The 17,695-nt window shown below is 38.6% G+C and overlaps 1 protein-coding gene across 3 annotated transcripts in view; it reads left to right on the top strand.

Annotated features, from left to right (window-relative positions):
* Positions 1 to 17,695, top strand: part of RECK (reversion inducing cysteine rich protein with kazal motifs) — an 82,013-nt gene that overhangs the window by 20,858 nt on the left and 43,460 nt on the right. For all 3 annotated transcript variants that reach the window (XM_008070817.1, XM_021718938.1, XM_021718937.1), the window contains exons 5-6: positions 2,633 to 2,718; positions 5,092 to 5,139. In XM_008070817.1, coding sequence (XP_008069008.1) covers positions 2,633 to 2,718; positions 5,092 to 5,139 — 134 coding nt within the window. The remainder of the gene's footprint in view (positions 1 to 2,632; positions 2,719 to 5,091; positions 5,140 to 17,695) is intronic.

Genomic DNA, 17,695 nt, shown 5'->3' with positions numbered 1-17,695 from the left:
ACTCTCAAATCAAAATCATTGTTTGTAACTTCTAGACATCTCTTCATCTGGTGCCATCTGAAGATCTCTATAGCTCTCTGCATCCAGGTGCTATCTGAAACACATATTTAAAAATCAAACTCATACCTGCACCTCCTGTAAATGATACTAGACTGGAAACACTTAACTTATTTTTTATTCCTTTTTCATTCTAGTTCCATTGACTCTCTCTCCTTGCAAAATCTTACATTTGTTCTCTTTCTAGTTCAAGACTTTATTATTATACTCTTGGGGTAGAATATTATAATAACTTTATAACTAATGTTTCAACACATTGTATCTTTCCTTTCCATTCCCTTCAAAAAGAATCCCTCAGGGAATATCCACTGCCATCAGAATAAAGCCCAAACTCTCTAGCCTGGTAATCATGTTCACCTAGGATTGAAGCTCATTTTCCAACTCTGGTTAGAGCCAATTTCTTGGAAAAAGGAGTATACTCTGTGTATTTCTGAGTCAAAAGACATTGCCTTTAAGTTTGTTTTTCTTTTGTTTGTTTTTTTTGAGTTGGACTCTCACTCTTGTCCAGACTGGAGTGCAGTGGTACACTCACGGCCACCACAGCCTCGACCTGCTGGGCTCAGGCAATCCTTCCACCTCAGCTTTCCAAGTAGCTGGAACTACAGATGCACACCACCACACCCAGCTAGTTTTTGTGATTTATTGTTGAGATGTGGTCTCACCAAGTTACCCATATTTGTCTCAAAATACCAGACTCAGGCAATCCTTTTGCCTCAACCTCTCAAAGTGCTGGAATTACAGTCTGAGCCACTGTGCCCAGCCTAAAGTTTGTATTTCAAATAGAGTGGGTTATTTACTTTCCTGGAATTGTTCATTTCCTTGCCTGTTCTCATAGTTGTCCTTCTACATAGTGTCCTAGAATTTTATACACACACACACACACACACACACACACACACACACACACACAGAGAGAGAGAGAGAGAGAGAGAGAGAGAGAGAGAGTTTCTAACGAACTGTAGTCTCTGTAATGGAATAAATAATATATTTTATCTTTTCACAATTTTATAGCCCATATAGCACCTAATAGAGTGCATTGTACATAGTAGTGACTCAGTAAATATAAATGCTTGTTGAATAATTTAATATTTTCTAAGAGGCCTCTGGGTACATGGAAATGGCACTAAACTAAATTATAGTATAATACTTACAGAGTTCATGACCTACATTGATTCCATTTACATTTCTTACAATTCTTTACCTATTGCCATGAATCTCTGACATTTTTTCAGATGTAAATAATAATCAAATTTAATATAGATGTGGATTTGCAGATTTATGTCTTACATAGGAGCAGCATAAAGCAATTTTTATAGGAGATGAGGAATTTGAAGCACTCCTACAAGCATAAATCTTTCCTCTTTTCATAATTATTTCTTGTGTCTCCTAATTTTATCTCAAGAGTCATTCATTTATGATTGCAAAAAGGATCTAAACAGATTAGAACAGATTGGATTTTTTTTTTTTTTTGAGTTAAGGTCTTACTCTGTCGCCCAGGCTGGAGTGCAAATGGCATCATCACAGCTCACTGCAGCCTCAATTTCTGGGCTCAGATGATCCTTCTGCCTCGGCCTCCTGAGTAGAGTGCTTTGTGTAATTTTGTCATCTTTTAGTTTCACAGTAATTTATGTGGAGAAATCACTGCTGTACATAAATCAAAACAGAATAGTACCTAGTCATTTTGACCCATCATTGTATCCATAAAAGGCAGACCCAGCCCACAGAAATTGTTCCTGCCTGTTTACCAAATATAATTTTTTTTTTTTTATTGTAGAGACAAGGTCTCTCCAAGTTGCCTGGATGGGTCTCGAACCCACGGGCTCAGGCAATCCACTTGCCTTGCCTCGCCTCCCAAAGTTCTGGGATTACAGGCTGAGCCACCGAGCCTGGCCTAAATATAAATTTTTCAACAGGATCATGGGTTTTATGCTGTTCCTAGGTATTTAATATTTTGAATACAATAATAGTTGTGCCCTTTTTTGTGTGTTTGCCTAAGTTAAATTAAAATATTTGCCTCTGATTCACAGTCTAAAAGTAGGGAAGGTGGTGGTGCGTAATCCTAGCTACTCAGGAGGCTGAGCCAGGAGGATCGCTGCAGCCCAGAAGTTTGGGGTCGCAGTAAGCCGTGCTCCTGCCACTGCACTCCAGCCTGGATGACAGAGCAAGGACCCTATGTCAAAGAAAAAAAGAGACCTTGTGTCCAAAAAATAAGTAAATAAATAAAGTGAAGAAGTCCACTCCCTTGCTTTTCTTACCCTATATGTCTTTTGATAGACCTTTGATAAACTACCTACCCAAGAGTGAGACTGTCTTGAAGAGAGTTTAGGATAGGAGAGAAAAGAGACAAAAAAATGCACAGGACCTGATAATTATGTTGTGAGGGACTCTAATGAGACTGATAGCATTGCAAGTAGCAGTAAAAGAAGGGACTTAATAAATTTGAGACCCTGCTGTCTGAGCTAGTTTTCTTATAGACACCTTATTTTACTTTCAACGGTAACCTTGAAATAGTTTGGCATGCTGTTTGCTTTCATTGCTACCTATGACTAAAACATTTGAACATTTTGTTTTTAAGGTGTGTTTAAGAAGTCTGATGGCTGGGTTGGCTTAGGCTGCTGTGAACTGGCGATTGCCTTGGAGTGTCGACAGGCATGCAAGCAGGTAACACTGAGCAGTCAGGCTCTCAAGCATCATGGAGTGCAGTTTGATTTTAGCTGTGCATATATCTTGGGCCTTGCCCACCTCATAGTTTTATAGATGTGACCCACAAAAACTGCAAATTTAGCATTTCTTGCATGGACCATTTCCTTTTAGACTTGTTGCTTTTTTATTTATGGTTGCTGCATATGGCCTTAGCCTTCTTTTGTTCTTTTTTTTTTTTTTTGAGTTGGAGTCTCACTCCTTCGCCCAGGCTGAGGTGCAGTGGCATGCATGCTCACGGCCACCCCAACATCGACCTGCTAGGCTCTGGCAATCCTTCCGCCTCAGCCTTCCACGTAGCCAGAACTACAGGTGTGTGCCACTGCTCCCGGCTAATTTTTTATTTTATTGTAGAGACAAGGTCTCACCAAGTTTTCCAGACTGGACTTGAACCCACAGGCTCAGGCAATCCACTCACCTCAGCCTCCCAAAGTGTTGGGATTACAGGCTGAGCCACCAAACCGGCCTATTCCTTCTTATCTTTCCTTCTCTCTGCCACACAAAGAAGGAATATTGTAGAAGGCAAGGCCTTTTATACTTTACCCATGGGTTATGCCAAGTCAATGCTGAGTGACTCCAAATAGTCATGTAAATTTAGCGTATGTTTGCATGAGAACAGTTGACACAGTTGGCTTATTTTGTTGTCTTCCCTTCTCTCTTTCACCATGACTTTGCCCTGAGTATGTTCTCATATCTCTTCTCTGCTCCTAGGTTAAGTGTGACTCCTACAATGAATTATGACTTCTCTTTGATTTGATACATCTCTGTTCCAATTCAGCTTAGGTCCCTAAGTTCTGCTTCACTATTCATATTTTAATAGTGGTTTCTCAGAGAGGAAAATTTGGCCTCCTGGCTTCTGCACTCCAAGCAGTAGGAGTAGACTTAACTGGGAAAGACGTAATTGTTTAGATGGCCCTGAAACCACAGCTGGAAAGCCTTCTCTTGATTTCTTCTTCTAGGGATTTGTCTCTGGAGAAGAGCATATAAGACATGGCATTACCTTGACTTTCACGCAGACCACTGTACTATGGCCTGGGCAACACTCTTTGGGCAGCACATGGCCTTGCTATCTGGTGCTCTCCTCCAGGCACTGAAGTGAAGCTGTGTTATGGAGGATTTAAACTATAATTTAGTTCAAATTATAGTTTAGTGGAACATAAGCATTTACTGACCCCATTCTGCTTCTTGCCCTCCCTATCCTCATCAGCTGGGCTGTCCTAAATTGCATGGACCTAGGCGCTAGAACAGGAGTAATGGAACAAGGAACCAGGGCCCATGGCTCTGCAGCTACATCTCTAAATGGAGTCTGATGGCACGTGGAAGCATATGTGTTTTGATTTGCTTTATATAGAAAGTACATATATAAATGTGGTAAATAACTTGCTATTTCTGTGTGTATCAGTTTCTCACTATAGAGGAGTTGATGTCTTCTTCAAAAACATGTTAGGAAACTTACATAAAAATAACTGTGTTGACCAGGCACAATGACTCAAGCCTGTAATCCCAGCACTTTGGGAGACCAAGGCAAGAGGATTGCCTGAACCCAGCGGTTCGAGACCTGCCTGGGCAATTTGGCGAGACCTCGTCTCTATAATAAATCAAAAAAATTATGTAGGCATGGTGGCACGATCCTATGGTTCCAGCCACCTAGAAAGATGAGGCCAAAGGATCGCCTGAGCTCAACAGGTGGCGGCTCCAGTGGCTGTGAGTGTGCCACTGCACTCTAGCATGGGTGACAGAGTGAGACTCCGACTCTAAATAAATAAATAAATACTTGTTAAATGCCTGTTGTAGTACCCATTCCTTCTTTAGTTGGCTCTTCCATTGTATATGGCACTTTTCTGAGGAAATTGACTTAGTAAGTTCAGGATAAGAGCTTAGAATGTGAAGGGTTAAAGAAAAAGTAAACTATAAGTGCCCTGGCAGAGCTTCACAAGAAAATTTGCTATGGCAGAGCTTCACAAGAAAATTTGTTACAGAGTGGAATTCAGCTAAAAAATAAAAAGTTCCCTGATTTACATTTTCTTCAAAGTCATCTAGTTTCTGAAATAACAAAAGGACCATGTTATTATGTGAGATTAAAGCCGTAAAAGTTAGAATGAAGCTCTAGAATATTGAGGAGGCCCTAGAGGTGATTTGTGTTTTAAAGAAATTGCATGAAAATGTTTGTTGTATTTTAGGAACCTTAAAATATTTGAACATAAGGTTTTCCATGTCAAAATAAAGAATACTATACCAGCAATTAGCATATGCTAAGTTGTGTGAGGTTATTTTTTTTGTCCTATGCTAAATAGCATGTATAATAAATTAATGGAAAAATTTGTTGGCTTTTAGGCATCTTCAAAGAATGATATTTCCAAAGTTTGCAGAAAAGAATATGAGGTATGCATTTTATTTAAGAAATTTGAATCACCTGTTCTGATACTATTATAATTGAAAATACCATTTAAATTTTTTTAATGAATTCAGTTTTATACAAATTGCCTTTTACCTCACAGAAAATTTGGCTTTGACAAAAGTGTCATTTACCCTGTTAAGAAATGTTAATAACTTTAATTGAGTTTTGTTGAAATTAAGTATTAATTTTAAAGAATTGCCTAAATCTCACATGCAAAGGATTTAACCTATTATGTTTTCATAAAAAAGCAACTGGTTGTACCCAAGGTTGTGAAGTAGTTTTTCTTAGGTTTCCTATCCTTTTTTGTCCCCTTTCCTATCTCTTGATCTTCCAGGTGTCCATTTTTATAAACTACCCCTAATCATGAAGAAAGGTAACCAAAGAAACAGAATCACACTGCTAGTGTGAATACCTTCACATTTTCCTAGAATCTTGCATTTCGGGGAAAAAAAGATATTCAGTTACAAAAGCTGTATTAAATCTGAAGGGCTCTTGTCTCCCAATGGTGGGATTTCAAGTGCTGTGGCATCTAGCTGGGGCAGATATTAGGGAAGGGGTAGAGGAGACATTTTAGATCATATAAATATGTGCAGAAGATTGTCCCTGATGTGAAATAGCTCCTCATTGGGGCTACTTTGTTCATTTTCTAGAACTCCATTGTTAAATATGACAATATTATTGCTTTTCATTGTGTGAGGCCATGTAATTAAGAATTCTTAAGTACATATGCCTCATTAGTCATTTTTATATATAAACATTGAGATTTCTATTGCTGTGTTTTCTTGAAGAAGAATGATAGAATAACTCTCTTAGCTGCTTCTAGGTTTTAGTTCTCTTTTTTTCCCTTTTCTCAGAGCCTATAATTATCTCTCTTCATTAACATTTTTTAACTGGAGAGTCTTATTTATTGTGTCCCTTTGTACTGTTTGCTAAGTTATATCTGTTCCTCTGAAGACAGATTTCTAAGTTAACTGCAGCTCTCCTCTGTTCTTACTGAAAGGATTCTTGCTACAAAGAAGTAAAAGATCTTTTTTTCTTGTCTCTACCTTTGAAATGATCAATTTCAGTTTCTCTTGAACAAAGTGGCTAACTATGATAATTCCTTCTTGTCTCCCACATGATATTTGACACTGTCCATCTTCTATAGCCTGTCCTCCATTATTTTAGTGTGCTTCCTTCTCTTGTCTGGATTTCTGCATTGCCCTAGGAAGTCTGCCAGTATGTGTTGATGAAGGACGGGACAGGAAAGGTAAGAGAGACAAACACTGTCCTATGATAGAAATGCTAAGAATCGTTTACGTTTTCCAGTCCTACCCTCCCTTATTTGGCCTAGAATTAAACAACCGTTTTCCAAAAATCTACATGCCAAGAGGGTTCTTTTATTTTTATATTAAAAGTTGACCCTACAAAATATTCAAGATAATTTAAGACTCAATTTGATTTCTTACGTTATTTAGAAATAAAAAGAGAGATAAGAGAACTTTAGTGCAGGAAAAGGGTGTATTATAAACCCCAAATAATGGTCACTGTCATGATTATAGAAGTCTAGTATAGAAAGGAAAGCTATTTGTTATAAAGTGAATTTGGTAAATTTGGTGTAATACAGCCTATTTTAACTGGATTGGTTGTTTATCAACATCAGAATCATTTATAAAACTAGGCTTTTAGTATCTTTTCCTTAACATTGGAGTGGTCCCTGGGGTAAACTACATGTATGAGCCATTTCTTTAGGCTTACAATTTTAGGGGTAACATTTACCCTGAAGGGTGGTTTTGTGTAGTTTGATAGGAGTTTCAGGGAGTGAGTAATTACATTTGGAGGAACTAATGTTTATCTTTATTGGTAAGCTGCTGTGGTATTCCTTTTGAGGGAATTTGCTAAGACATTTACTTAAATAAATAAAGCTTAAAATTTTTAATGCAATTTAAGATTTTGTTTTATTACAACCAATCTTAGGTAAACCAGTTAAATGTAAAACATTGTTACATCTGAATTTATACTGTGGCTTCTTTCTTTTATAAATCAACAAGTATTTACTGAATATTGAGAGGTGTTGCATACTTAGAACACGCACAGACTTTGAAAGCAGACTTTGGTTAGATTTCTAATTAAGCAATTTACAGCTTATCTCCAAATAGTAAAGAAGTATATCTAATTGAGTCAAGCTAAACAAAATATATATTATACACATAAGGGCTCAGGGAAATCAGAAAGCCAAGCAAATATATTGGGAGTTATCAAGGAAAACTTTCCAATTAAGAGACCTGAGAGGATTGGTATAATTTTGGCAATAAGACTGGGTCAAAGGCATGTTAGCAAAAATGTACATGGCTAATGTAGGGGGGAAAGAGAAGACAGATCTATTTTGGGCTGAGAATCTGTGCTTGGATAGGCAAAGTAGGACCAAATTCTAAAAAGATGGCATTTTGGGGTTCAGCCCATTACTAATTAGGGTAATGATGAAGATTCTGTAGTAGGAGACCAATATAACAAATAACAAAACCAATAGTTTATAAAGCTTAAATAGTTAATCGTGTGCAGGCTAAGTTTTAGATTTCCAAACCCCTCTAGCTCAGCAAAAAGGAGATAAGGCCCAGAACTAGGATGATAATAATAGAGGCAACTCTTCATGAATAAGTTAGAGATTTGAAGGCAAACTTTATCATCAGGATTTGTTGTGATGGATTGAATATAGCTGATGATGTTTAGGGAGTAGAAGAAACAGTTCTAATCTTTAAGCCTAGTTTTCCTGGCATACTATTCTCCTGTGCTTAAAGGTGTCCTGTAAAACTTTCTTTTCTGGCGATAGGGTAGACTTGGTACCTGAACCAATCCTCCAGATAAATATAAAAATACTAGATATAATTTTCTGGAAAGAAAATATGGAATGCTCAAGCCAAAACTAAGTGAAGGCAGGAATCCAGAGTAGTAAGAACACTGAAGAAGGCATTAGCCTTGAGGGCATTTGTGGAATCAATTTTAATGGTCTTGTAGTTCAATGAGGCTCAAAGTCAGGAGACAAATTTTTGGTTCTGATTGAGAGGTGGAAAATCTAATTGAAGTCCCCATCATTCCAAAGGGACTACACTTTCAGTATTATGGTGAGTAAGATATATGTTCATCTCCCTTTCCAGGGGCCTGCAAGGAAAATTGCTTATCTCAAACTTTAATGTTGTCTCTATTGAAAATTTGTAACTATAAGCTGGCCTTCACTTGAGTTGGCAACCTAAATTCATACCGAGTGGGTGTTTATAAAATCTCAAGCTGAGAATGTATTTAAAGTAGTTCTGAAATGGTAGTGACCCTCAGGTGCCTGAGAAAATGTAAAACAGAGCCTCTCTGGAATAGCCTGTCTTTATTCCACACCTCTTGGGATTTCCACAGATAAAATTTTAAGAAAAATATGCAGCTCACAATAAAGAAATAACCAACCTCACCAGAAAACAAGGCTCATCAAATGCAAGCTCACAGAAACAATGGTGAACAAAGTCAGACCTAAAGATACTTCAGATATACAAATTATCAGATGCAGACCATAAATGTTTAATATATTTAGGAAATAAAACAGCCATGAAAATATGAAGGATATTTGAAAAAGAACCACTCACAAAGTCTTCCTGTGGGCTTCCAACAGCACTAGATGTGCACATCATGGATTCATAACACGAACGGTTCTGCTAGTTTCTCCTACTCAACAAGAGATCCAAAGTGTGCATTAATAATGCTCTTGGAATGAAGCTTATTAATGTTTGATTACAGCTTCATTATTTCTAACACTTCTCATTAGTACTGTCACTTAGGCTTCCCAGAATAATCCATCCATGCTGTAGTTCGCCAAACTGGGGTTGTATGACAATATGGGAGGGGATCTAATGAACTGATCAAACTCTTTCAAATGACTAGCCTAGAGTTAATTAACTTCTCTAAATTAAAAAAAAAAAAAAAAAAAAAGAACCAAAGAAAGTATAAGGTATGAGGGGGGATTCAAAAAAATGGAATGTATTTATTAAAAATTGTGTATTTATTCTTACATGCTTAAGCTTCCGTCACCTTCAAAGTGTTCTCTGGTTGATGCATTACACTTATTGAGATGCTTTTTCCACTACTCAGAACAGTTTTTGAACTCATCAATTTTTATGTCTTTTAGTGCTTCTGCTGTTTTTTGTTTCACCTCTTCCATGTTGGCCAAACATTTTCCTCCAAGGACCTTTTTCATCCAGGGAAACAAAAAAAAGTTGCTAGGGCAAGATTGAATAGAGAGGGTGAGGCACGGGGCTCGTGCCATTTTTTTGTCAAAAACTGCTGAATATTCAGTGCTTTGTGGGCAGGTGCACTTGTAAATCACCTGTCAAGAAATGGGCAAATGCATTGAAAGAATCTCAAAAAAAAAAATTCACTGAAGCCAAACACCACCCCTTACAACCAATGCTAGCTGGTATACTGATGTCAACCAGTTCCTAGAACACTTGCCTAGTAGGGGAAGCCTACACTACAATGGGCCTGCCCTACAAAAAATAATTGCACTTTTTTGGTTCCCCCTTATATAATAATTGAAATGTAAACAAAATGGATGGGTGTTATAGTAGATTAGGTGCAACAAAGACATTTAGTGATTGGAAGATAGAATTAAAGAAATTATATGGAAAAGCAACACTGAGGGACATGAAAGATAGCTTAAGAGATATGAAGCTTAAGAGATATGAAGGAAAGTCTCCTACAGTATGTCCTCTACATACAAACCTTCAAGATGTGAATATAAGTTTGCATGTCCAATCACATAAGTTAGTTCATGTGTCTGGCATATATCGTCACATGCGTGCATCCTCTACAAGTGGTTGTGCTTTGTGTACTTTACAGTATGGAGTACAGTAGTACAGTATCTTTATTTCAAGTCGTGGATGTCCAGAAGCAACCATAAAAGCAGCAGTGATGTAGCTGGTACTATATAGCCTATTGTGTTAGTTGGGTACCTAGGCTAACTTTATTGGACTTATGAACAAATTGGGCTTTTGACTGTGCTCTTGGAATGGAACTTGTTCGTATGGAGGGGACTTACTATACTAAAAGAAAAGGAAATAGTATTGGCAGAGGACAGTGTTTAAAGAAGTTCTGCAAATCCCCAGCAGGATTAAAAGGAAAAAAACCCCACATATTATAGACACACATCATAGCCAAAGATCTTAAGAGAAAAAAAGGCATTGCCTTCAAAGGAGACCAGCAGCTGATTTCCCAATAGCAACAGAGAAGCCAGAAGACAGTAGAATGATTCCTAAACTGTTCTGAAAGAAAACAACTATCAACCTAGAATGCTATCTCCAGCAAAAATATTTTTCAAGAAAGAAGGCAAAATTATGATACTTTCAGACAGTAAACACAGAATTGCTATTACTGGATCCCTTCTAGAAGTCCTTCTGTAAAGGAAGTTCTAGAAGATCTACTTCAGACAGAAAACTACTTGAGATGTGAAAGGAAATATGAAAATAGGAAGTAAATTAAAATACACAGATTATATAAAACAATAATGCATTATATAAAATATAATTAAAATACAACAATAACTTATACGTTGGGAAGGTGGCTTGAAGAAATTGAAGCATATTGAGTGTTAGGTCCTTTTAATGTAAAAACCCATATCTCAGAAATGGTTAGAAAACCAGGACTAAAGCTGAGGAAAGATATTATGCTCACAAACAAGAGAAAGTGTAAAAAGAGTAGAGAGCTGGGTTTGGAAAATTGCTTCTTTAAGAAACTAGACGAGAAGGAGCCAGATAGTGTTCTGAAATGTATTAAATGGAATGAGGTATTTAAAAAAGAGAGAGGAGATAACTTCCTATCACTGGAAATGTTCAAGTAAAGACTTGCTGTATTCACATACTGCGAAGGGAATTTTTGCAGCAGTCAGAAGATTTGACTGATGATCTTTGTTTCAACTCTGCAGTTCTCTTATTTGGACCAATACCTGAGTAAGAATATATACTACAGTACTTAAGAGTATTTCTTGGCTGGGCTCAGTGGCTCAGCCTGTAATCCCAGCACTTTGGGAGGCTGAGGCAAGTGGATTGCCTGAGCCCGCCAGTTCGAGACCAGCCCGGGAAACTTGGTGAGACCTTGTCTCTATAATAAAATAAAAAATAGCCAGGCATGGTAGTATGCATCTATAGTTCCCAGCTACTCGGAAGGCTGAGGCGGAAGGATTGCTGGACCCCAGAAGGTCAGTGCTGGGTTGGCTGTGAGCGTGCATGCCAATGCACTCTGGCCTGGGTGAAGGAGTGAGACTCCAACTCAAAAAAAAAAAAAAAGAATATTTCTTTGATTAGGGATTACCAAACCCTGATCTGTAGATGTTAGCTTGATAACTCCTTCTTGGGCATGTTCAAGTGTCATGGGCATGCTCAGTTCCAGGTTCTCTGTGCATTTTCACACCTCTGTCCTTGGCCCACCTAGCAGTATTGGTTGGGCCACATGGGGTACGTGAATGTGTGTTGCTAGAATCAGGAATGATAGTCAAAATATTCAGCAACTGGCATGATATAGGCATCCACAATCAGAACAGTTACTAGCTATAAACCATAGGTAGAGCCATACTTATGTACATTGACTGATAGAACTAAAGTAAAAATGTACTCTTGTTTTCCATGAGGTGTGAAATTATAGGGTAGATTTTTTTAACTTGGTCTTTGTCCACAGGTTGGCTGTGAACATATTCTTCTAACCTCCAAAATTGTGATTTTTAAAAAAAATTTGGATATTGATTGTTATTTTCTGCATTGAATGTCAGAATAAGTATCATTAAGATGATATAGCCGGGCTCGGTGGCTCAGCCTGTAATCCCATGCCTTTGGGAGGCTGAGGTGAATGGATTGCCTGAGCCCATGGGTTCGAGACCCGCCTGGGCAGCGAGACCTCATCTCTACAATAAATCAAAAAATCAGCCGGGCGTGGTAGCACATGCCTGTAATTCCGGCTACTTGGAAGGCTGAGGTGGAAGGATCACCGGAGCCTAGCAGGTCGAGGCTGTGGTGGCCGGGAGCGGCCACTGTACCCCAGTCTGGGCGACAGAGCAAGACTCCAACTCAAAAAAAAAAAAAAAGATGATATGAGGTTGGAGAATTTCCAGAGACCTGGAAATGGCTGTAAAGTGATGAGATAAATTTTAGTTTGGGGTTCATAAATCCATTTTATACCTTTACTGTTAGACCTTACCTGCCATTCTCTTTATATAATGACCATAAATATAAGTACCTTTCCATTTGCTTGCTTGAGCCACTGAAGTATAATACTAAAAATTTGCCATCACATTTTTACATTTTTTACTTCTTCCTTCTTCCACAGACTCTTCTCAAGATTTTCTTTATAGTCTTTTGAAATGTCATTTTCTTGTCTCTCTTTGCTAGCTTTCTTCAATCCAGTTTTTTTTATATTATTTCATTAAGGAAGGTGAGAAACTATGAAGGAAAGTCAGTAGGAGATATTTTTATGAAAACTAACTTTTTTTTCATTGTAAGGCAGTTAAGTTTTAAACCAAACAAACAGTTCCTAATACAGCTGAAATGCTGTTCTGCCATGAGGGTCTGGTTCTATGAGAATGCTAAAATTAAGACTCTGAGGATATTATAAAGGTTCTAGGACCACAAAAAGAGAGATGGTCAACCTGTGAGTTCCAGGCACAGTTCTGTCAGCAGCACCTGTCAGTACACAGCTAAGAAGGGTGCGGGTATGTGTTAAATTTTATTTTTTGGATGTCCACATGGTTAAAAATTCAAAATGGTATGTATTAAAATATCTTTCTCACCTCTTGTACCACAGCCACCCAGTTCCTAAAGTTATTAAAGATACTTTGGCATATAAAAGTGAATAGGATATAGAGTCCTCCTCTACCCCCTTCTATCACAAATGGTAGCTTACTGTACACTTTGATCTGCTCTTGGATGCCAGTGATTGGTGTGCAGTATCTCCTCAAGAAATGTCGCAATAAGAGGTTCTGCTTAAAGATTTCTGTGCATGAATTTTATTTTGTTCCTTTTTCTCTAAAATTAACTTTGATTATAGATTTACTGCCAGCATAAAGGAAAGGGGATGAAAAAGTAGCCCAATTTAGAGATAAGAAGGGTAGAATGGATGTCAGTACCAACAGAATTCTCTAGACAGCTAGAGGCCTCCTACGTATTAATGTTATTGGATCTGTGCTGCAGTGGTTCTAAGAATAGAGGAGACTCTCTCATCTGGTTATAGACTAGGCTGTGGACAGTTATGTTCTCACCCACTCAGCTTTTAGGAATTTTAACAAAAAGAATCATGTGATGCTTTGCCCCAGCAAAACCATCGGGATCCAAATGTAAAGCTCTTGTAGTTAGTGCTGAGGAAACTCCAAGAATTATCAGGATATGGTCACTAGAAGACTGTGAATGTGAGGCTTTGTAAAATGGTAAAATGCTGTATAGGTATATTGTAGGAAAGTAGAGTTGAGCCGTTACCTGCAGCTGATGAGCTCCAAAAAGAGCGAAACCTATTAGGTCCTGCAGTACTGGCTTAAGATAATGTAAAACCTTGTATGCTGTTTTGTTTTGTCATATTTGTATTGTCATTTGGGAAGGAGAGTAACTCCTTTTTAGTCTCCTTGCTGCTAGCCTATTTCCTTTTCCAGTTCATTCTTCTCAGAAGTCAGCTGAATGAGATCATCCCAAAAGGGAAATCTGATCATGTCAGATTAGATTGTGACCTGGTCTAATCTTAAATAGCCAGTATTTTCACCCTAGACAATCTCATCTACTCCCAAAGCTTTAATTGTCACTGTATGATAACTTCAGAAACAATTTGCTAACCTCTTTTTCTGAACTCCTGAACACTGGATAAGTGTACTTTTGATTTCTATTGGAATAGCAACCAGTCAAACTGAAATTAATTGATTTTAACTCAACCAAAGTGATTATTCCCTACCTTCCCTACTTGCCTTTTCCTTTCCCCTCCACCCCACTCAACATCATACACACACACAACATCACACACACACACACACACACACATACACACACACACACACACACCCCAAAACAAAAATTTACCATTTTTTTAACATTTTTTGCTTAGTTGTACCAATACAGACATCCCAGGGATATCAGCTATACGCTTTAGAGGTATTCTACTCTTTCTTCTTTCTCATCATCTCCCACAAATTGCTGGCTATCAAACCCTAAAGATTTGCCTTCTACATATACATTAAATCAGATCCTCAGTTACTGCTTTAGCTCAGGCCTTTCTACCACTTTTCTGGACTACTACCGTAGCTGCCAAATCAGTTTTCCTTTGTCTCATTTCTCCTCTTACTTACTATTACCACTTCTCCTAGAGTGATCTCTTTAAAGACCAAGTTTGGTCATATCGCCCCCTTCCTTAAACCCTTGGGTTGCCCCTCAGTAGAATATAGCTCATGCCTCTCGGCCTGGTATCTCAGGTTTTTCTTGATCTAGCTCCTGGTTCTAACCTCCTTTACACTTCAACAACATGTTACTTATAATTTCCCCGATTGATCACATTGTTTTACTTATTACTTGAACAACCTGTTTGGACCTGTAATTCCCTTTTCCCGAATCTATCCTAACGTACCCCCATCCAGGAGAGAGTACTGATTATTAAATATTTAGAAATTTTGCATTCAGTTGATAACTTGAAATCAGCCATGGGTAGAGGTATTTACATCATGAACATCAGCAGATACTATAAATCAGGACTCCTCCCTCAAACTCCCCACCAAGAAAGCTGGTCCCAGCATATCACTACTTCTGTTCAGCTGACAACCTTTGCCTCTGATTCTGATTTAGATGGTACCTCTTTGAAACCTTTCCTGATCATGTCTCTTCCCTCCACACACATAAAATTCACTGCTACTTCTAAACCCTTCACATGTTTTATTATAGCATTTGTTACCCTATAGTGTAACTCCATATTTATATAATCTATTTTTAATACTAACCTCTGAGTTCCTGGGGGCAGATTCCATATATTAATAAATGTTTTTGTATCTGTTATTCATTCACTTAACATTCATTGAGCTGATACACACTGAACCAATATGCTTAATGTGTATCAGGCACTGTCCTCAGAGTACAAAGATGGAAGGATTTAGCCACTATCTGCTTGGAGCTTGTAGTTTAGTCCATGGGAAGAGAGAAATTCAAATAACCCATTATAATACAGTGCAACAAGTACATTGCTAGAGGTTCTGTACAAGACACATTGGAACCTGGAGGAAAAAATCCTGCTCAAGAAAATGGGAGCAGGTAAGACTTAAAGGGTGACCAGAAAACTTCACAGAGCAGGTAAGACTGAAAGGGTGACCAGAAAACTGCTGCCTGTAACTAGATGCTGCAGTCAGTACTTTTATAGATAGAAGTTTGTTGTAGAATTTTTCCCATTCTGGACAGCTGAATTATACAAGGTTCTGTGTTCAAAGTAAGTATGTGGAAAACCTGTGTAAATGTCTGAATTAAGGCACTTTTCAAATGAGTAGAGAAAGCACTGAATACTGTATTTGTTATCCCAATAATGTTGTATAGTAGTAAACCATCCCAAAACTCCTTAGCCTAAAACAATAATAGTTTATCATTTCTCACGAATCTAAGGGCCAGCTCGGCAATTCTGCTCTTGCCAGTCTAGCTGATTCCGTTGATAGGCTGGCCTGAGGCTGGCTGGTTTAGGATGCCCTTGGCTATGAAAGTTCAATTCTTCACTATATCTTTCCCATCTCTCTAACAGACTAGCTCAGGCGTGTTCCCACAGTGGTGGCAGGGGCCCAAGAGAAGAGATGGAAGCATGCAAGTGTGTATTTTCAGGCAACTGCTAGCTTCAAGCTTGCTTAATGCCCACTAGGTCAAAGCAAGGCAAGTAGCATGGCCAAGTCCAGAAATAGATATAAGGAAAGGTGAAAAATCGGGGCCATTAATGCAGTCATTCTACCACAAACACGCTCTGTGCTAGGCTCTCTTCTAGACCTTGTGCTATATTGCATGTGTTACTTGCCAGTGAATTTGCTTCCAGCTGGTTGGTTGCTCTGTGGTGATAGTAAGCAAACTTCTCTGAGTAGTCTAGACCTATAAAACTCATTTCAGTTTTGGGTGTTCATTTTTATCTAACTACTGAAATGATATTTGGAAGACTGAAGGAGTTGAAAAATCACTTGTTTAGTGACAACCAGGTCATGATATTAAGTTCCTTTACATAGTCTAGTTACCTATGTTTTTGATAGGCATGGTGTCCACAAGGAACACCTTGTAGAGATTTAAAAACACATATGAGCCGGGCTCGGTGGCTCAGCCTGTAATCCCGCGCCTTTGGGAGGCTGAGGCGAGTGGATTGCCTGAGCCCGCAGGTTCGAGACCCGCCTGGGCAGCGAGACCTCATCTCTACCATAAATCAAAAAATCACCCGGGCGTGGTAGCACATGTCTGTAATTCCGGCTACTCGGAAGGCTGAGGCGGAAGGATCGCCGGAGCCCAGCAGGTGAGGCTGCGGTAGCCGGGAGCGGTCACTGCACTCCAGTCTGGGCAACCGAGTGAGACTCCAACTCAAAAAAAAAACACACATGTTTTTAAAGGTCAGTTGTTTAACTTTTCCTACTTAGCATTTGATAAGCTACATTCTTTGTATGAAATGCAAAACTTCAAACTTTTAACCCATTAGTGAAAAGCTGACATTTATTGAGGCCTTAGGAACAAAGCAGCCCCTTTACGTTTAACTTAGCCTAGTCAAATAGAAAGCACTGGGTATAGAAAACACTAAATAACAGTTCAGAAAAGTTGATTTTTGGTCTTTGTCCAAAAGATACTAAAACATCCAAAATTCAAACCTGGTGAGAATGGGAGAGAGAGCTGGAGTGGCCAGTAGTAAAAGGATACATGTTAGAAAGAGGTCACTGAACTGGCAGAAAATAAATCTGCAGAGCTAACTTCTGGACCAGCAAAATCTGCCTCCCAGGTGCACCCACAGGCTCTTCCCCCCCAGAAGGAGGATCAGTGTGGCATGAAGGATCACATAAGTTTCCCTCAACTTTTATTTACTCTATTGCTTTGTTTTTCTGCCAGATTTGCCCACAGTTCACCTGTTCCCAACACTAGATGGAAGGGCTTGTTGTACTTCTTAAAACCAGTGGGATTAGGGCAGAAAACTGGTTATTAGTGAAAGCAGCTATTAGGGAAAGATTTTAGGATCAAAGTACGAGGAGGGACCCCAAAAATGCCAGAATTATCTTTTGGATGGCAGGCCTCTTGTAGTACACTCCGAATTTGTTCCTCTGGATCAAATGGTCAACCAAAGTTTTTTCCAGAAGTTTGAGAAGATTGCATCACAATTTGCAGAAGAAATGTTCTAAGTTATAGCAAACAGGTGACTGGTTCTTCTACCATGACAGTGTACCTCCCCATACCATGCTGAATGTTCAGGAGTTTTTGACCAAAACAGCATAATCCCTGTGTCCCTCCTTCCCCACTCACCCAATCTCCCATGAGTGACTTTTTTTTGTTTGTTTCCCTGATGAGAAAAGTCCTT

This window comes from Carlito syrichta, unplaced genomic scaffold (genome assembly GCF_000164805.1).
Source record: "Carlito syrichta isolate Samal-C Ts95f unplaced genomic scaffold, Tarsius_syrichta-2.0.1 Scaffold314025, whole genome shotgun sequence".
NCBI lineage: Eukaryota > Metazoa > Chordata > Mammalia > Primates > Tarsiidae > Carlito > Carlito syrichta.
The sequence above is the reverse complement of the archived record's forward strand: the minus strand, read 5'-3'. Positions and strand labels throughout refer to the sequence as shown.